Consider the following 20180-nt stretch of genomic DNA (forward strand, 5'->3'; position numbering starts at 1 on the left):
AGGTGAGCAGGGCCAAACTGATCGTTCAGCAGGAGGTGATCTGGACCATTTCCTCCTGAGCCACCTTCAAAGGGACAGTGAAACAAAGTCTGAGGCCAGGAGCCACATCTGCTCTGGTTCCAGGAGCACCCTGTGGCTCAAAGGCAAAGCAAAACTCTCAAAGGAAGAGCCATCTGAATGTTTATTTTGAAAAATTAACTAAAGTAGCAAATGTGCAGAAAGAGGCACTGGAAATTTAGCCCTTAAATCCTGTGATAATTCCAAGATTTCTCAGTTTGATTTTTTTGCCTTCCCCAAACTGCCCACTCTTTGGATGGATCACCACACTGCGCATCTCCAGGAAAAAGCCTGGCCAAGCATCCTTCTTGCGGCTGTCCTGAGCTGAGCCCAAGGGCTGGGGAGGCTCTGACCCTTACCACTGCTGACTCTTTAACACCAGGCTTAGCCAGCTGCCGTTACACTGGGCTTCCCTCTGCGTGGCTCTGCGCTGCTCGCCGTACCTCCTTCATGTCATAAGCCCAGACTTGGTCCAGCCCCTGCCCATGGGTGGTGGTAGGGGTCCAGGAGGGGAAAGGGAAGCGTCCAGCTACCACCCGGGCTTCGTCAGGGAGTTCTGCAAGGAGCTTGGCAGCTAAGGGAGGTTTCTGGGGAGAGAGAGAGAGAGCCACAGCCAGGTGGCCTTAGAAAAGTCATGTAGTGAGGTCCCAAGCAGGTGGCATCAACCAAAGACCCTTCCAAGACACAGGGCTAGTGCTAGCCCTGCATATGGTTGGGACTAGAACAAAATAACCAATGATAGGATAAGGGGAAATGGCCTCAATTTGTGCCATGGGAGGTTTAGATTGGCTGTTAGGAAAAATTTATTCATCGAAAGGGTTGTCAGGCATTGGAACAGGCTGCCCAGGGAAGTGGTTGAGTCACCATCCCTGGAGGTGTTTAAAAGACTCATAGATGTGGTGCTTAGGGACATAGTTTAGTGGTGGACTTGGTAGTGTTGGGTTAACGGTTGGACATGATGATCTTAAAGGTCTTTCCCAACATAAATACTTCTATGATTCTATAAATTCCAGTGGTGCTGAGCACCAAACTGCTCATTCACAGTGATGCCCACTTGGCCTTATATTTTAAAGAGTCTTTGCCACTGTCCCAGATTTTTTTTCTGGAAAAACCCTCCCTTGAGCTTGCTTAGAACAAGTCAGGGTGCAAGAGACTGACTTACCACGCTGGGGGCCAGGAACACAATCACATTGTAGCAATCGGAAAGATTCACCTTAAAAAGAGAAAAAAAGTGAGAATGAAAGAAGCAACAGGCAGAGGGGGAGCAGCGGGGGGAGCTGTTCAAGGGGCCAGACACTTTTCAGGTGATCTTCTGAACCTCGGAGGAAGCAAAGATGCCGCACAACGTGTGGGACAGGATGTGTTGGTGTGACCAGGAGCTGGGTGTGAAAGCAGTGTCGCCTCATGCAAAACGCCTGCTTCCAGCATCATCCCAGAACCGTGTTGACTGTTGGGTTTTCTCCGGTCAGGCTGCAGGAACCTCACGCCAGCTTTAGCAGCACATCTCTGAAGGCCACCCTGTACCAGGAGCACCTAAGCCCTCTTTTCAAAGCTGCTCTGAGGAGCGCTGCTGCCTGCACAACCAGCTGGCATTTCCCTGGAAAGGACAGTGTTTTTTCCACCTCCAGGGAGCAGCATGGGTCAGGGAAGGAGCAGACATCCAGATGCAGCCCAAGCCCTGGCTCTGTCCTAGCTATGGCCAGTGCTGAGCACAGCCAGACCCTCAGGATGCTGTTACCTTCCACAGATCTTTCTTCAGGAAGGAAACCTTCCCGCGGTACCCAGCCTTCCAGGCCCGGTAGTTGGAGAGATGCCACAGCCAGGGGTTGAGCTCATAGCCAACAGCTGGTCTGAGCCCTTGCTTATAAGCCTCTACCACCTAGAGAGAGAGAGAGTTGCAACTAAAATGAGCTTCAGTGCTGAGTTTGGGGGACAGGGGCTGTTGCCCAGCTCCACTCCCTCCCTCCTGTTGGCTGCTGGGCAGGGTGATGTTGGACCTTGACACCTTCCACTTGTAAAGGCTGCTTTCTTCCTTGAGTGGTTGTTCCCACCCTGCTCACTACATGTGACGTCTTCCAGGTCCATCTAGGACTGTCTAGGGCCACTTTGGACCATCTAGGATGGTCCAGGACCAAAGCTAGGAGGGCCATCTAGAACCACAGCCAGGAGTGTGGCAGCAGCCAGGTGGGGGGCTCCTAGCCCCACTCCCTGCCCTTTGCCCATCCTAGGGCAGCCCCAAACACTCCCAGCCCCCCCTTACAATTCGTCCATCTCCTGATCCCAGATCCACCGTCTTCCCCGAGCGTCCTCGCAGCAGAGCCAGCGTGTTCGCCACTTGCTGGGGGCTGGAGGGCACGTAGGGCACCTGGGGGAGAGGGGTCCGCTCAGAACTGGGGCGTCGAGGGGGAATCCCCGAGGACTGGGCGGGGGAGGGGGGCAGCAGCGGTACCTGGAGCCGCAGAGGGACCCGTCGGAAGCCGGGCATCAGCAGGGTGGCCCAGGTAGCCCAGGCCGCCACCCCGCTGGCCACTGCCAGGTCCAGTAGTTCCCACCCGCCTAGTGCCCCCCGTTCCGGCTGCCCCCACACCAGCTCCTCCGGCTCCCCCGGCTCCATGTCTGCCGGAAGGGGTGGCCCCGCCTTCCGCCGCCGCTCCCCGCCCTCCGCGGGCCGGCCTCGGGGCTGCTGGCAGCGGGGGCGCTGCTTCCCCCCGCGCCCGGCGGGTCTGTGCGGGGCTGGACGGCGCGGCACCGGCCGCTGCGGCGGCGAACGGCCGTGCGCGGTGCTGTGCGGTGGTGCGCGGCTGCGGGGGGTTGTGCACGGCTTTGTGCAGCTGTGCACGGAGCAGCACGGTCCTGTGAAGTTGTGAATGGTTGTGTGCAGCTGTACAGGGCTGTGTGTGGTTGTGTATGGTCGTGTGTGGCTGTGCGTGGCTGTATCTGCCTGTGCACGGTTGTGCATGGCTGTATCTGCCTGTGCACGGTTGTGCACGCCTGTACGGTTGTGTGTGGAGGAGCATGGCTGTGTGAAGCTGTGAATGGCTCTATGCAGTTGTGCACGACTGCAGGGCTGTGTGCAAGGTTGTGTGTGTGGTTGTGCATGACCATGGGGCTGTGCATGGTCGCGCACACTTGTGTGCAGTTGTACACAGTTGCATGTGGTTGTGCATAGCTGCGCACAGTTGTGCATGGCTGTGTGCAGTTGTGAACAGCTGTGCATGGCTGAGCATGGTTGCGTGCACTTGTGCACACAGTTGTGTGGCCGTGCACAGCTGTTCACAATAGTGTGCAGTTGTGCACAGCTGTGCACAGTTGTTCACGCTTTTGTGCCGTTGTGTGTGGCTGTGCGCAGTTGTTCACACTTGTGTGCGGCTGTCCGTGGCTGTGCACAGTTGGTTGCGGTTGTTTGCGTCTGTGCGTGCCACAGAGCGAGGGTGGTGGGTTTCCTGCTGTGAGGGAGCAGCGACTGTGGGAAAATTCCAGCGTGTGGGAAGCGGGAGGGGGGCGCAGGGCCCGGGGGGGTGGGGGGCACAGCCAGGCCCCCGCCCACCCGCAATTAATAAAAATACTCACAAAATGAACCAAACCAGGGAACAATAACGGCTCAATTAGGGAAGCGGGTGCACAAAGGGCAGGCAGCTTCCCTGCCCGCGCTGGTGTTTGCTGCCACATCATCATCTCGCCTGGGATGTCACAGCCATCGCCTTCCTCCCCTGCTCCCCCCTTGCCCTTTGGGTCAATATTTGGAGGGTTCCCTAGGGGCTCCCCACCAGCACTGTATCGGGGTGTCCCCTGCGAGCTCAGATATGGCCCTGGGAGCCTGTGCAATGCAAAGCAGCACCCGATGCCCTTGCCATGGGGAAACCAGCCTCCTCGCATGCCCAGGGGACATCACCCGTGGGTGACTGTTGATGGAGGAGGAAACCCTATGGGCAGCCCCAAACTGAGAATGGTTTTGGGGTGCAGGGGAGTAGGATTGGGGAGCGACATTCCCACCTCTCCAGCCCTGGGGGTGGCACAGCTGGTGGCCCCCAGCACCAGCCCACCTGGAGGCCCCCTTTCTCAACAAGCCCATGCAGGCAGCAGCCCAGGGAGGACCTGCGGAAGGTGAGTGCATGGTTCTGCTCCCATCTCGTCCTTATTTGTGGGAACAAAATATTCTGCCCCTGGAATGAGGACACACATGCACCCACACACAAGCACACATGTGCTCTACCCTCAAACCAAGGCATGCAGCTCAGAGCACTTAATGACAACCAAACCCCATTAAAAACATCTCCCCAGCAGCGATGGGACTCCATCAGGGAGGAAAAGCCATCCCTACACCCTGCATGTAGCCTAGAGCTACTGTCCAGAGCTAGTTCCCCTCCCCAGCCCAGCACGGCTGCAGCCAAAGCGGGAGCTATGGGGATTTCGCCGATTTTCTGGTGCTGGCTGGCAGGTGGAGCCAGTTAAAGCTGAGAGTGAGCAGAAAATCAGGGGAAATAGGATCTGGGGGAAGAGGGAGGCTGGGAGGCTGGGAGGCTGCTGCTGCTGAGGAGCAGGATGGTCCTTGGGGACCAGCTGGTCCCTCAGGGCAGCCCAAGCTCCCCACTGTGATGCTGCAGAGCAAATTAATTAATGAAACAAGGGCAGGGCTGAGCACTCCTTGCTGGGCCCCTGGGACTTGGCTGGGGAGGGGTATCAGCATCCCCTTCTGCCCCAGTCCTGGGTGTCCAGCAGCATCCTGGGGTGCCGAGCCAAGCAGGTGGCTGTGCGAGGGGACCAGTTGGGCTGCGTCACTGGAGCCAAAGAGCTTTTAATCCACCTCTTTCCAGGGCAGCTTCCCCCCGCCGAGGCCACAGCGGCTGCAAAGCAGCCCTGACCGCCAGGAATTTGTCACTATGTGCTGGGAAAGCTCCTTCCCGCCAGCTGTCGGCATCCCAGCCTGCCGGGCGCAGGCGCACTGGGCCAGAGTGAGGGGCCGTGGAGGCCCCGCTGTGAGCCAGGGTCCTCCCCTGGCCCCAAGCATCCCTGTCCGGCACAGGGGTGATGCTGGATCAGCCTTGTCCTGGCCAAAGAGGGGGGCTCAGGGCATCCCCCTTACCCGAAGGCTTTGGGGTGCAACTACGTGAAGGGTGGCAGGGTTGGGGCATGTCGGTGTTCTGGGGGTCACCAGGCTCTCATTTCTCCTCTCACGGAGGGCCGTAGGGCAGAACTCGCTCCATCCTGCCTGTTCCCTCCAGTTCCTCCTCTGCTGCCCACACAGACTTGCTACTGGGCATGCCCTGGGGCATCATTCAACCCTATGGGGCACCTCCAAAGCCCAGGGCATCATCCTGACCCTATAGGGCATCTCCTGGCCCCAGGAGTGTTATCCTCGCCCTATAGGATGCCTCCTAACCCCTGGGATATCATGCTGACCATACGGGGCATCCCCTAACAGCAGGGACATCATCCTGACCCTACTGCAGAGCCCCTGGTCCCAGGGGCACCCCTCTGCCCCACACCAGCTCCTGTGGGCAGGGCAGGGCAGGCAGGCTGCCTGGACATCCCCAGGGTACATGTGGAGCCTGCAGGTCCCTGCTCAGGGCCAGGGGCCATGCAGAGGGCTGAGCAGGGCCGCCTGCCTTTGTGCCTCCCCTTTGTGCCCCATGATTCAGATGTTCAGGCTTTTATCCGTCGTCTGGGAAGGAGGAGGGCTGGGGGGAGAATGGCGGGAAATGGCGGCTCCCTTTGTGTGATGGATGGGGACAGGGACCGGGAGACACCATACTGATGCCACCACCGTGTTTTGCCGTCCCTGCATGGACACCCGTCAGCAGTGTGACTGGAGGGCTCCGCAGTCCCCAGAGGGTCCCCTAGGCTGGGATGTGTGTGTCCCGCTGCCTGGACTCCTGTGTCTGTGGTGGAGCTGATCCCACAAGACAAGGAGCCCCAGGCACCTCCCTGGGCACATTTGCACCAAGGCAGCTGCTTTTGGGGTGCTGCTCCCCATGGCACCCCCAAACTCACCCTCTCAGGGGGTGGATGGATGTGGGGGGGGGCTTTTGGAGTGGGTTTGGCCGGGCTGTTTCCAGGGATGCTGCAGACAGCTCAGTCAGGTAGGCATCAGGATGGCTGCAGCAGGGACCCTTCCCTGGGCTCACAGGGTGCCACCACAGCCCTTTGCCATCACCACCCATCTCTCCAAGCCCAGCTGGGCTCGCAATGCCCCTCCAGAGCCCCCCACCTCCTATTCGCTCTGCTCAAAGCAGATCCTGGTACGCAATGGCCCCCAGCCCGCTCTCCCCCCACCATGCTGCCTCCCAGCACATTTTCGATCCTGCAGAGGAAATATTAACTGTGATGGAGTTTGTCTCATGGTGTTTTTACCCTCCGCGCCAGGAGGCAGGAGGGGCCAGTCAGGAGTTTGGCTTGGCCAGTGCCAGACTGTGCTTTCAGGGAGATTCTCAGATGACCGTCTCCATGGAGATGAGGATGCTGAGGCCATGGGGTGCTGCCTGGTGCCATGGCAGCCCCAAGCAGTGGGGAAGGGCTGTTATCCTCATCTTGCAGTGGGGAAACTGAGGCACCAGCTCCCCGCAGGACGCTCCCATAGGAAGTGTTTGTGCCCTGGCCACAGCCCAGCCGCTGCAGGAGCCGGCAGCTGTGGGAAGCGAGGGCGGCCGACCCAACCTGACACAGGGCAGAGGGCACCAAAAACACCTCGAAAACCTCTGCAGTGGAGAACAAGCGGCATAACAGCCCTTTCCGCCGCAGCAGAATGAGCTGATTTGGCCAAATAAACAGATTTGAAGAAAAACAAGAGATTCTGCTGCTGGACAGAAAGCTGCCGGATGCTCAGCGCATTAAATGCCATAATTTAGCTGAGAGGAATGTGCTGGATTGTGGTGGGGTTTGAGTAGCAGTGCTCTATCCCCGGGGCGTACAGAGGATGCCGTGGGCAGCGCAGTTCCCTTCACACCTCATTTATTGCTTTTCCAGCCTTATTTTTCCTCCTCCGCTGAGTTTCCCACTCCTTTCCCCTTCCCCCTGCCTGGCCCTGCTTCTGCCTGCTGCCAAAACTCGGGGGGATGCTGGCATCACAAGCCCCTGTCGGAGCATTGGCCTCCCCCAGGGTCAGATCCTGCCCTCAGGCCCAGCCCAGCCCCAAAACAATCACCAGCCCGTTGGCAGAAAAGCATAAAATAGGCATCGAACTCTTCTCAGGGGAAAAACGTGTCACGTATCAAACCCACCAGACAGGATCTCATCACAACCAGATCATTTTATATAAACACACACACACACATATATACATTTAATTAAACACCACAGAACTCTTTGGAAATGTTTTCTTGGTGAGGAAAAGCACATTATGGTCAGCGGGACCACCAGATGCCCAGCAGTTCAGCCTGGTTAGTGGCATTTGAAAAGGTGTTACTGAAATAATACTGAAGAGGTATTAAAGCCCAAGCTGACATGTGCCATGACCCTGGCTTCAGTGGTTTGGGGAGCTGGGGGTGGCTAGGGGGTGCTCAGGGGCTCAGCTTTTCCAGGTTGAGTCCCTGGGGGCAACACTGATGGGAAGGAAAGGTCCCTGGCTTGGGGTCCTGTGCCCCGTTTGTGGCTGAGGGTCCCGTGCCCCATCCCTTGCCGGGGTCCTGTCCCCCTCCCCACCACCCAGGGATGCCTGCGCAGCCCGGAGGAGCGGGGGCCAGAGGCCAGGGGCTGGAGCCCCCGTGGAGGGGGCAGCGGCAGGGCAGCGCTGGGAAGCTGGTGCCGCACAGCCCGGCACAATGAGGCCTTGTGGCTGGTGGCTCTGACGAGAATCAGCCCTGACAGCGGCTCCGCTGGCGGGGTCACCCACCCGGCATGGGGCCACCCGCCCCCAGCCCTGGCGCCGCTCACTCAGTGCTGCCCGGGGAGGGGAACCCCAAAGCCACCCACCCCGGGGAATGCCAGGGATGCGGCATTTAGAAATAGTGATATATCCCTGTACCTATATAGACATTTCCCACAGCACCCCTTGGTGAACATCCTGCCCAGCGTTTTAAAAAAAGGAGATGCACACGCGCATGCTACAAATACGGCTTGGTTTATAGGAAAAAAAAAAAAAAAATCACAAATTTGGTATCATTATAACTTTAGTGCACATGATGCCCCCCACCCCCACGGTCAGAAATTTCCCCCAGCTGGCACGGCGTGTCCCACCACAGGCAACATGGCACAGTGGGACCCAGCAGCCACTGTGAGGCCACAGCCCCAGGCTGGTGGTAACAGGTGGCACAGCCGGACCTCTCCCTGCTCCCGTGACACCCTCCTGCATCAGTGCTTTGGTCCTGCTCCAGCCGTGCCGGGACACCTCTGCTCCCTGCGTCAGCCTTCCTCCCACCTCGCCATACCCCTCAATCCCTTCAGCCTCAGTCCTCTTCCTCAGCAGCCACCCCACGGTTCCTGCCCGTGCCCCACGCTGCAGGCAGGGCCAGGGCAAGTCTTGCCACCACCCTGCTCCCCCTTCCACCCCCAACATTGCGAATCCACCTCTTGGCCCTTCCGTTCCCCACGGTGCCCACCGTGTCCCTGGTCCTGCCACCATGGCCACCCACAGCCATGGCCACCTGCCACTGAGCCCTCCTGGGGGTGGGAACAGCTGCCCCCATCATGCTGGACCAACCATGCCCCACAGCATCCCCGAGCCCGCAGCATCCCCTGAGCATGCAGCTCCCCAGACCCTAGGGAGCTCCCAACCCATTGCCCCACGCCGCTGCACTCGGCAGGTCCCTGGGGACCACAGGTGAGTGCACCCTGGAAAAACTCCTTCCCTTCCAGCAGGATTTTCCTATGACCCCGCAGGCCGGTGGTGGGTGCCACCAGAGCCCGGCTACGCAGCGAGGACCGAAGCACTGCGCTCCCTCCAGGTACCATCCCTGCTGGCACGCCACTCCCTGCATCCCCTCAGGGATGCTCTCGCTGCCTGCGGGACCCCAGCAGCCCAGTACCCATGGGGCCAGGCTACCCTCCCCGAGCTGCTCAGTCCACGGGGAACTCACAGGGGTTTTGGCGTGTGCGCCGTGCCCCTTCGTAGATGTGCTGGAAGTCCCTATAGCGGGGTGCACAGCTCAGCCAGGCTTCGCCGAAATGCAGCCACCCCGTGAAGAGGAAGGTGCCCGGGCCCGGCTTGACACCACAGCGCAGTGGAGTGCGGATGCTGCCCACCACCCGCCCTGGCCGCCCCCCTGCCTGGAAGAGGGGGAACTTTTGGCGGTGGATGCGGGTGGCGCTCACCCCAATGATGGATTCCTGCAGCTCCACATCATTGGAGACACTTCGGATGCTGCCGCGGATCACTGTGGGGGGAAGGCAGGAATGGGTGTCAATGTGTCTCTGTCTCCATTCTTATCCCTGTCCCCAACCCTGTCCTTGTCCTCATTCCCATCCTTGTTCACAGTCTCGTCCCCATCCCCATCCCACAGTGGCCTCTGTGACACTGATGTCAGCAGCCCCAGCCAAGCTAGCCTGGGAAGAGGACACCAGGGCTGCCTGAGGGCCATTGTCCCCCCAGTTTGAGTTTCCTTCCCTCTTCCAGGGTGCCAAGACTCCCTCCCCAGCACCCAAGGGGGCTGCACTCACCAAAGTCACTAGTGCAAATGGCCATCAGGATCTCGGTGTCATTGCACGGCCGGCACGCCCCTGCAATTGCCAAGCACAGCTTGTCACTGGTTGCTCCCAGTGACCAGCCTTGGGGGGGACCACCCCAGGCCTGGTCCTTCTGTCCCCTTGCCTCTGCGCAGACCAAGGACACCCTTGCTTCAGGGAGGCAACAGCAGCCCTGGGGAAACTGAGGCAGGCTGACCCAGGACACTCGGTGCTCACCTTCTCCAGTGAGGCTGGCAGCAGGCAGTGCTGGGTGGGCCAGCCAGTCCCCACGCAGCTCGTAGCGGAAGGCAGCGATGCGGCGGCTGATGTCGCGGTGCGGGGTGGCCTGCAGGAACAGAGCCACCTTCTCCCAGGGCAGCCAGCTGAAGCAGCGAACACGGGGCCGGGGGGCCTCCGGCAGCAGCAGCTCCAGCACCCCTTCCCTCTCCAGGTAGAGCTGGGCCCCCCGGAAGGTGCCAGAAGGTTTGACGCAGGCAGTGACATGTTGGGGGCTCCTGCCCTTGGTGGTGGCGGTGGCGGGGGGCAGGCGGGGGGCCAGGCGGAGGCGAAGGGCCCCGGTGGGGTACAGCCATTCCAGCGAACCCTCGGCACAGTGCAGGGAGAGCTGCTCCACGCTGCCCGCCTCCTGTGACAGTCCACTGCAAGGCACAGCAGACCCCATCAACCGGGAACCCCCCTGGGTGATGGGGACCCTCCCCAGCCCATGTGCCCCCCAACACAGCAGCACTGGAGCACCCGAGCAGCACCTCTGCAGAGGCATGCGGGATGAACACAGGGAGGGATAGCACCGAGCCTTTGATGCCTTGGATTTGGGGTGCAAGCACATCATTTGAGGAGTGCTTATGTTTCCCGACACCTGCCCAAGGGGGCCAAGGGGGAGGCAACACAGCCCCCTCGCACTCAGGGTGGGCTCCCAAGCTACCACGGTGCTCATGGTCTTGGGGTCGCTTGTTCCTCTGCATCCCCCTGCTTCGGGGGATCCCCAGTGGGAGCTGGGGTGGCTCCATGTCCCCCTCACTCTCACAGGATTCGGGCTCGCATGTAAACGATGCCTGGAGCCACGTCTTGCCGCTGCATTTTTAGCATGGGGGGGCACGCGGGAAAGCCAGGCTGGGGGCAGCGGAGGTGGCCGTGGGGCTGCTTTGTCCCGGCCACGCTGCTCGTGGCTGTGTGGCCCCGTGGCCCCCCACGCCCCCCGCGGCAGGCCCTCCCGGCGGGCCCCGGCTCTTTGTTTCGAAACTCGGCGCCTTCCCCATAGCGGCCGGCGGCGGGTCGGGCCCTGCGGAGGGGCTCGGAGCCCCGGCGACCGCAGAGCCACGTTTCACGGGTGGAGGTGGGCTCAGGGAAGGGGAGGTGGGAAACCCAGCAGCCCAAGCACCCCGGGGGGAAGTATCCCGCGCGGTGGTGGGCAGCCGCACCCAGGAGTGGGGAAACTGAGGCAGACGCAGGTCCCAGCATCCCAAGCAGAGCCCCTACCCGAGCCTGGGCGGCGGGAGCTTCCCGGAGGGCTGCGAACCGCGCAGAGCAGTGGGGGATGCTGAGCTGGGGACCCGCGTGTGCCGCCTCCCCATGCCGCAGGCTGCCCCCCCGTACCGGTGCCGGTGCCTACCTGCCCCTCCAGGAGCACTGATCCGCGGAGCCGCCGCCCAGCACCGCGCCCAGCCCGGCCAGGCAGAGCGCCCGCAGCGCCCACATGGCCGCGCCCGCGGCGGCCCCGGGGCGGCCCGGCACGGCCCGGCACGGCCCTGCCCGCACCGATGCCCGCACCGGGAAGAGCGGGGGGAGCGGGGCCGCCACGCCGCGCCGCGCCCCAAACTTTCCGCCAATAGCGGCAGCGGGGCGGGGCCGCCCCCCTTTCACCCCCTCTTCTCTCCCCCCGCCCCTCCTCTCCCCCGACTCCCCGCCTCGGGCATCCCCGGACCCCGCCTCGGGGCTCCCGGGAGATGTTCCCCGCGCCAGCCCGGGGTCCGCAGCACCGAGGCTCCTCGGGGTGGGGGACACGGACAGGGCTGGCTGCCAGCGGTGGGGCCCGGGGGGAAATGCCCGGGCTGAACCCCAGGGACAGGGTTGGGGTACAACAGGTGCATCCCAGGCTGCAGACACCCCTGGTTGTGTGCACCCAGAGTTATGGCTGCGCACACCCTGGATGCAGGCACCACAGGTGGGATACAGCCCATGTGCTCCCCCGGCTGTGTACACCCGATATGCATGCCCATGGTTGTGTACACCACAGGCCGTGTGTGCCCTGAACTACGGGCACCCAGGCTATGCACACCCCGAGTTATATACACCCCAGAATACAGGCACTCAGGCTATGCTCACCCTGAGTTATGCACACCCCAGGCTACAGGCAGCCCAGGCTACAGGCACTCCAGGCTACTAGCACATCCTGGGCTAGCACACTCCAAGTTATGCGCACCCCAGGCTATGCGTACCCCAGGCTACAGGCACCTCACACTATATACACTCTGGGTTATGTACACCCATGCTTATGCACACACCAAGCTGTGTACACCACAGGCTATAAGCACACCAGTCTATGCACACCCAAACTTATGCGCACCCCAACCTATGCACAGCCCAAACTGTGCAAACCACAGGCTATATACAACCCAAGCTATTTACACCCCAACCTATGGACACCCCACTATGTGCACACCCCAGGCTACAGCCACTCTGATCTACACACACGCCCAAAACTGTGTACCCCAAGAGTTACACACACCCCAGTCTCAGTATAAAATACAACCCCCTCCTTCATCAGCACCCCTCTCCCATGGGGGCATTTTCTTGACTAGGGGAAGCAGAGGTGTGTGGCAGTGAGCCTGGCATGGGAGACATGCACACCCGAACCCCCACTTCCCTCCCTCCAAACCTGCCCCTCGAGATTTCCCCCCTCGCCTTCAGCCGCTATTGTGCCAGTACCACAAACCCCACAATTAATTAAGTTTCCATCCAGTGACAGCCCGCCAAAATGTTTGAAATAAACACTGAACAATTGGGATGGGATGATACAGGCCAGGAACAAAGTCCCCAGCGAGAGGGTGGAGCGGAATGGAAATGAGGGATTGTAAATTTGGATGGCAGACAGAAAGAGGGGAAGTGAGGAAGGGGAGGGAGCCAAAGGGGGGGTGGCAGGCGGGGGAAAGGGGGATTCGAAGCCTTTTGGCCATGAAATGATGCTGAAAGAAGTCAAGCTGCTGGAATCCGTGGAAAATGAGGGGCCAGAGGGGCTGCGGGTTAAGGTGGAGCGGGTCAGGGTGGGAGAGTGGGGGCATTGGGGTGTTGGGGTGTCAGGTTGGGGGTGTTGTGTTGATGCCTCTGGACCTGCTGGCCGTTGTGCTGTTACCACTGGCTGCTGTGCGGGGTTTGCCAGAGCGTGGCTGGGCTCAAAATCCTGGCTGTGCAAGTGAAGCGGGGTCACAGTGACCCCCTGCAGAGGGTCCTGGGGCCAGGTCCTGTGCCACCATGGGGAAGCAGGGCCATCTGGGCTCAGAGCTTCATATAGGACCCAGCCAGGGAGCCCCCAAACAGCCTCTGCCAGGTCCCCAGAGGCAATGCGACACCAGAGGCAAGGTGACACCAGAGGCGAGATGACACCAGAGGTGAGGTAGCATCAGAGATGGGGTGGCACCAAAGTTGGGGTGGCACAGTTGCCACCGTGTGCTGGTGTCCCCAGACAGGGACCTCCCCACTGGGGCTGATCCCCCATTCAGTGGGGTGCTTAGCACCCTCAGGGGACTTTTCCATGTGACACCACAGGGTGCAGGGAGGTGGGATGTGGCTGTTTGCAGGCTGGAGCCCTATGTGTCTGTCCTCTCAGGCACATGGCAGTGAGCCTGCCCTAACCCTACCCCAGCACCCTGGGGTGAGCTGGCACCCCTGGCCCTGCCACAGCCTGGGCATGCAGTGCCTGATCCACCTTAAGGGGCTGTTACCGCAGAAAACTCAGCAACAGCTGGACTAAACCACCATGGCCAGCTCTGCCTTCCCCCCTCATGGCCACAGGGACACCACGGCCTTGGGGCACTGCCATTGTGAAGCCAGGAGCCCCTTCGGAGCAGCCACCGGAGATGGGGCTGTTCTGGAACTGGGCAAAGCTCCTCCACCACCCACCAGTTCCCCCATCGCGCTGGGTCAGTCAATGGGCTAAAGCATCCCGGGGCTTCATTGGAGCTGCCACCTGACAAGATGCCGCGTCCCCGGGCTGCCGGCTGTGCCCTGGAGCTCCGGGCGGTGGCTGTGTCCCCTGGCCGTGCCCAGCGTCTGTCCCCTGGCTGTGTCCCCCTTGTCCCCGGCTGCCGCAGGGAGAGAGGGGCTGGGGACCGGCAGCCGCCCGGGACCTGCCGAGCCGGGAGCAGGGTAAGCCGCCGACCCCTGCAGCTGATCTCGGACCGCTCCGGGCTCCCGGCCTGGCCCTGGCGCCCCCCGCCCCGCTCCGGCCAGAGGGACCCCGGGCTGCTCAGGCTCGCAGTGCCCTCTTGTGACCGCGGGCACAGTGGCTGCTCCACCCGCTCCCCCCGGGCAGTGAACCGCTGCCTCCCCTGGATGGAGGACCCTGAGAGTCTCCCGTGGCGGGGAAGCCATGTCCGGCAGTGGGACAGAGCATCGAGACATCTAATGGGACCTTCAAAGATCACCCGGTCCAACCCCTGCCTTGGGCAGGAACATCTTTTGTTGGGCCAGACCATGCCAGCCCTGTCTTACCCAGCCTGGAGCACACAGGATGGAGCATCCAGGGCTCCTCTGGGCACCCCACGCTCCCTGCAACACGGTTCTTCCTCGCATCCAGCCTAAATCCACTCTCTTCCAGTTTAAAGCCATCACCCCTTCTCTTGTCACTACAGGTCCCAGTGAAAAGCCTCTCTCCATCGTTCTTATAAGCCCCTTTATATATTGAAAGGCTTCAGGAAGGTCTTCTCTGAATTGAACAACTCCAACTGTCCCAGCCTCTCTCCAGAGGAGAGGGTCTTTCAGCCATTTCTGTGGTCCCCTCTGGACTCGCTGTGACAGGTCCAGGTCTGCCTTGTGCTGTGTCCCCAGAGCTGGCTGTGTGCTCCAGGGGGCATCATGCTGTGCCAGCACTGTTGGGGACCAAGGGTCCTAGACCCATCTGCCACCTATGAGCACCCAGGTCTTCAGAGCTCCATGCCTCCCTGTGGCAGGAGGGACCCTGGTTCCTTCCTTTGTGCTTTTTATTGATTTTCCACCTCCCGGCCAGGTCACCCATCTTCAGCAGAACTTTCTCCTTTCCTGGGCAGTCATCCCCACCAAGCAGGTCCTTGGGCTTTCCTGCTGAGCTGGGGCATCCTCTGTGTCCACAAAAGGGTTCCCATGGGGTGGCTCTGGACACCCTCCACACTGTGCTGTGGGTGGGTGATGGCAAGGGCAGGGATGCTCCAGGCTGGGCCATGCCCAGGGGCAGAAACCCTCCTGGAAAGGCAAAAGCAGGGCTCAGGGCGGGGCTGAGACTACTGGAGGGCTACTGGAAGACTGGAGGTCCCCAACCTCTTTCCACCCCACTGTCTGGCCCCTCACAGCTGCATGGGGAGCTCTTCCACCCAGCTGAGCACCTGTGGGAGATGTGGCTATGGTAAGCACCCACCTCATCTTCAACAAATAGCTGAGAAGCCTCATCCCAATTCCTGGCCCAGCTCTAGAGCCATGTGGGGATACCCCCAGCCCTCCCTATGGAAGCCCAGTGCCAAATGGGGTCTGTTGCCTCCCAGTGCCCCCGAACATCTGGACCCCCAGGCTGGTGTCCCTGAGGGCAGGTACAAGCCCTGGTAGAACTGCAGGACCTCTGAGAGGCTGTTAGGAGGGGAACCACAGGGCGAGGGTCTCCATGAAAAGGCAAGGGTCCCCATGGCAGAGCAAGGGTCACCACTGCAAGATGGGGGTCCCCATTGCAAGGCAGCAGTCCCTGTGGCTGATCAAGGGTCCTCATGGCAAGGAGATGGTTCCCATGGCAAGAAGAGTGTCTCCAGGACAAGGCGGGGTCCCCATGGGAAGAAGGGGGTCTGCACTAATGAGAGAAGATCCCCATGGCAGGATGAAGCTCCCAGCAGCTGGATGGGGGTTCCCAGAGTGAGATGAATGTTCCCACAGCAGTGTGGTCATCTCCCTGACAATATGAGAATCTCCACAGAAGCATGAGGGTCCCCATGGCTTGACCTTGCCCTCACCCACCTTCACCTGCCTGTGGCCTGAAGGGGGGACAGTCCTGGGGGGTGTCAGATCCTTGGCAGGGTGGGGGAGCAAGGGGTCTGAGCTCCATGGAGGACAGTGAGGAGGCCCAGAGGTGCTGAGCCTTGGGGTCAGCACAAAGGGGGCCCAAGCCCTGGAGGGGGCTGCTGAGACTGGAGTGGGGTCCCAGGGGAGGCCAAGCCCCAGGGTTCCATTCAGGCTGTGCTGGGGTGGTGTTCCCAGGCCAGCCAGGCCACATTGCTTCCCTCAGCGGCCCCTCTGCCTCACACCACCGCAGCAAGGCCCCTGCGCGTGCATCCTGCAGGGTGGCAAATGGAGCTGCCTATTGATTCGCAGCCCAGGCTAAAAATAACTTTCAACTCTTCATCCCGAGCTGTGAAAAATCCCCCATTGCTAGGCGACGGGTTACCGGGAGACAGCCGGCGCTAGGCGATGGCGGTTGCCGTGGTGACAACACCCAGCACACTGCAGTCCAGCTTGGGCACCGGTGGTCTAGCTGGACCAGTGTTGCTCGGCCCAGGGTCCCGTCGCCATGGGGACACACTGAGTACAGGGGCTGAGAGACTTCAGCATCCCCAGGGCAGTGGGGCTGGGAGGGAAGCAGAGGCCAATGGGGTGCTGGCAGTTTGCATAAAGATAAGTCGTGAAGGAGTGGTGGTGTTTGGTTCTTGGCTACTGCCCTGGAACAAGCATGGGGACACCAGCCACCACCTTCCTGGAAGCCAGGAGGGACAGTTCCCATGCTCCGAGGAGGCTCCAGGAGCCCAACCTGCCTCAGCACAGGATGACAAGCTGGGGTTCTTCATGGCTGTGGGGTGAGCTGGGGTGGCCAGGCACCCCCCAGCAGGTACCCCAGGATGTAGGTATCCCCCAGAGCTGGTGGCACAGACTGTTCACGTCAACTGTGTCCCCTTCACTGGGGATACGTGCACAGAGTTCACCTGCATAGGGACTCCTCCAGTGGTTGTGACCCTTTTTGACATTTCAGTGTTCCCAGGACATGAGATCACCCAAACATGTCCCCTCTGGGGCCTGAGGCTGGCAGTGGCTAGTGACAACAGGGCTGTGCCAGGACCAAGGGGACAACAGGGCTGGCTGGCCCTGGGCTCACTCTTATCACCACCTTGGGGATGTCCAGGGATGCACTGAGAGGGCAAATGGTGCATGATCCCAAGGGCTGGACCACCGCTCACTGCTGCCAGGTGGCAAGTCCCCTGGGACAACCCCATGGGGACAGGACACCACAGGGGAATAGGGCACTGCTGGGTGGACAAGGGATCACAGCGGGAAGCACCCCCAGTTCCTCAGGCAATCGAGAAAAGATGTGCCACCTGGGTGAGGCCACTGACCCGCACATCCCTGTGGTCACCTGCCCCTCTGGCCCCTTTTCCTGTGGTTGTCACCCTCTGGACAGGGTGGGGTGAGGGTATGAGTGTGGGTGTGAGTGTGTGCACAATCTCCTCCCCCAAACCCCTCCCGGTTGCCAGTGCGAAACCTGACCTGCCTTATAAATAATGGAGGCAGGAGCCAGGCGGCCGGATCCAGGCAGCTCCATCAGCCTCCCCAGGGCCCAGCCCGGGGCAGCGGCCAAGCTGGTCCTGCGGCTCACATGGGGCTGCATGAGGGGAAGGCAGAGGGGATGGGATTGAATATGGCATCTAACCAGTTCCCTCCAGTTTGGGGAGCAATGGTGGAGCTGGGCCCAAGACTGGGGTTACTGGGTGGGTGTGGAGCTGGAGGAGATGGAAAAGGGGGGGCAGCAACAGGGCACCCTCCAGCTGCAGGTCCTGCTGCCAGCCATGGCCTGGGTGGGTGAACCCCTCTGGCTTCTGAGCACAACACCCTTCCTTGGGTGCCCACAGCACCCTGGGGTGCTGAAGCTGGAGTGTCCATCCCTGCTGCACCCCAGGGGCTGTGAGCAGGGCCTGAGCCAGCTACTGGGGTGAGAGGAGTCTGCACCCGGATCTCCAGCCTGCCAGCACCCTGGCGGGGAGAGAGCCAGAGCAAGCATCTGCCTTTCCATTCACCCCACCATTTCTCCATCCACCCCTCCATCTCTCCTTCCACCCCTCCAACCTCCACCTCTCCATCATCCCTCCATCCTTCTATCCTTTCATCTCCATTCTTCTCTCTATCATCCCTCCCTCCATCCTTCCATCTTTCCATTCTTCTCTCCATCTCTCCATCATCCCTCCCTCTCTCTCTCTTCCTCCCTCCATCCTTCCCCCCCTGCGTTCACCCACCCACCCACCCTCTCCCCCCCTGCCTGCACACCCAGCTGCCAGCCCAGCCCTGCCCGCACCACTCCCCCCCGCCCCCCGCATCTCTCCCTCCATGTCCGTGTCCCGCACCCTCAACTCGCCGCTCCCTCCCGGTACCGGTGCCGATGGCGATGTCATCCCTCCACGATCCATTATCATCACCGATGATCGTGTCTCTTTAACAACCTCCGCCGCTGACACGCGTGTGCGAAAGCGCGTGTGCGTGTGCGAGCAGCTCCCTGGGCTGGCAGGAGGGACCCCCCTTCTCCATCTCCCCCCGGATCCGGATCCGGCCCCTTTCCCCCCACCCACCGTTTATTTTTGCTGTTGTTTAGCGGGATTGGGGCGGGGGCCGGGCAGGATCCGGCCCCTTTTCCAACGGGGAAATTTTTTGTGGGGGGTTTTCCCGGTTTTCTTCCCGGTGGATTTTCTTTCCTGTAACCAAGAGAGGACGGGCACAAGGCATGGCATGAGCTTCGGGAAACGGTGCTGGAGGTAAGAACCGCTCGGGAAAAACCTTTACAACACAAAGCCGGAAACCGGTACTGGGACGGGCAACGACATCGGCACCGGCATCGGCATCGGTACCGGGGCTGCAACCGCCCCCCTCCGCATCCCGCATCATGGAGCCGCGTTATATAACGGCGGCGGAGCCGGTTCCGGGGCTCCCGGTCCGGTGGCGCCCCCCCCCCCCGCTTCCCTTTCCTGGTAGCTCAACGGAGAATGGTGGTCGATGATGCCTCCACACCCGGTGATGCTGCCCCCCCGCCCCTCAGCCCGATTTGGGGACCGGGGGGTTGTTGGGGGGTAAGGTGGTGCCTCCTTGCTGCCCCTCAGCCTGGCTGGGCATCACCGGGTGGGGAACGGCACGGGGGGGTTGTGGTGTTAGGTGGGTACTGGAGGATGCGGGGATGCTTTGGGACGGGAGTTTAGGGGGACATTGCTGTGGGGACAGGGTCACCCGGGTTTAGTGCTGCTGACTGCCTAGTGTCAGCCCCCAAACTGTCCCTTGTTCTCCTAAGTGGCATCATGGGACCATGTTGGCACCCCCAAGTCTGCACCCCAAGACCCTGATACCCCAACACCTTGGAGGGGCTTTCCTCCACTGTGAGGTGGCACAGGCTGGGCGATGGGACAGGGACAGCCACTCTCCATCCTGGGGCCCAGGGAATGGAGGAAGGGGAAGGCTTCAGCTGCAATGGGGCCGAAGGGGCTGAGCCCCACAGCGGGGTTCCACAGAGCCCAGCACTGGGCCAGGGACACCCCAGAAGCCCTGAAGGGAGGTGAGGGGCTGAGGTCAGGTTGTTTGGGTGGTGCAGGGGATGGGAATGGGTTGTGGGGTCCATGTGGCAGGCTGGCTGGGACTGAGGGCTGTTTGGGCAGGTTGAGCTGCATGGAAATGGGAGCTGGGTAGTGGGGGAAACTGAGGCAAACTGAGGATGTGGCAACAGCCAGGCACGGACCCCCACAACCTCAACCAGATGAGGGTCTTGGGGTGCCATGAGGCACCAGGTCGAGGTACTGGGGCTCTGACTCTTGGACCGGCATTGGTGGGATATGGTGGTGCCCAGGTGCTGGAGGCCAGAGCGTGGCAGCCCCTGCAGCAGGGATGTTCTGGACAGAGGTCCTGCTCCACAACCCCCCTCTGCCCAGGGTAGAGGGGGCTCAGGCCCTATTTGCAACAACCAGAATGTCTCAGCACACAGCAGGGTGGGAGCAGTGAGCACAGAGTGAGTGTCGTGCCATGCTGGCATCTCCCTTCTGCTGAAAGCTGGGTGCTGATTTCACTCCGGCTACCAGGAAGAGGGAGGGAGGTGGCTTTGGAGTGGGGAGGACTCACTTGAGCATCCATTTTTAATGAGCTAGATATCTATTTTTCCCCGAGCTGGCTTCCCCCACATCGATCCCTTTGCCATCCACTGGGCCTGCTCTTCTCCCCGTGCGAGGGGGTCCATGGCAGTAGGGAGCAGTGGGATGAGCATCCCTGGCACTGGGAACATCCCACCTCCCCAAATTCTGCTTCTGGGAATGGAGGGA

At 61.1% G+C, this 20180-nt stretch overlaps 2 protein-coding genes across 2 annotated transcripts; both read right to left on the bottom strand.

Annotated features, from left to right (window-relative positions):
• Positions 1–455: 455 nt before the first annotated feature.
• ANTKMT (adenine nucleotide translocase lysine methyltransferase) lies at positions 456–2671 on the bottom strand (the record flags this gene model as incomplete). Its single annotated transcript, XM_080353975.1, has 5 exons — positions 456–644; positions 1220–1270; positions 1796–1936; positions 2318–2422; positions 2507–2671. The coding sequence occupies 5 exons, from the start codon at positions 2669–2671 to the stop codon at positions 456–458; spliced, it is 651 nt and encodes a 216-aa protein (XP_080210101.1).
• A 6377-nt stretch (positions 2672–9048) lies between these two features.
• On the bottom strand, positions 9049–11370 carry METRN (meteorin, glial cell differentiation regulator; the record flags this gene model as incomplete). The annotated part of the gene is made up of 4 exons (XM_080354062.1): positions 9049–9365; positions 9649–9708; positions 9892–10313; positions 11285–11370. The coding sequence occupies 4 exons, from the start codon at positions 11368–11370 to the stop codon at positions 9049–9051; spliced, it is 885 nt and encodes a 294-aa protein (XP_080210188.1).
• Positions 11371–20180: the final 8810 nt, after the last annotated feature.

Source organism: Nesoenas mayeri, assembly GCF_963082525.1.
Source record: "Nesoenas mayeri genome assembly, chromosome: 15".
In the NCBI taxonomy this organism is placed as follows: Eukaryota; Metazoa; Chordata; class Aves; order Columbiformes; family Columbidae; genus Nesoenas; species Nesoenas mayeri.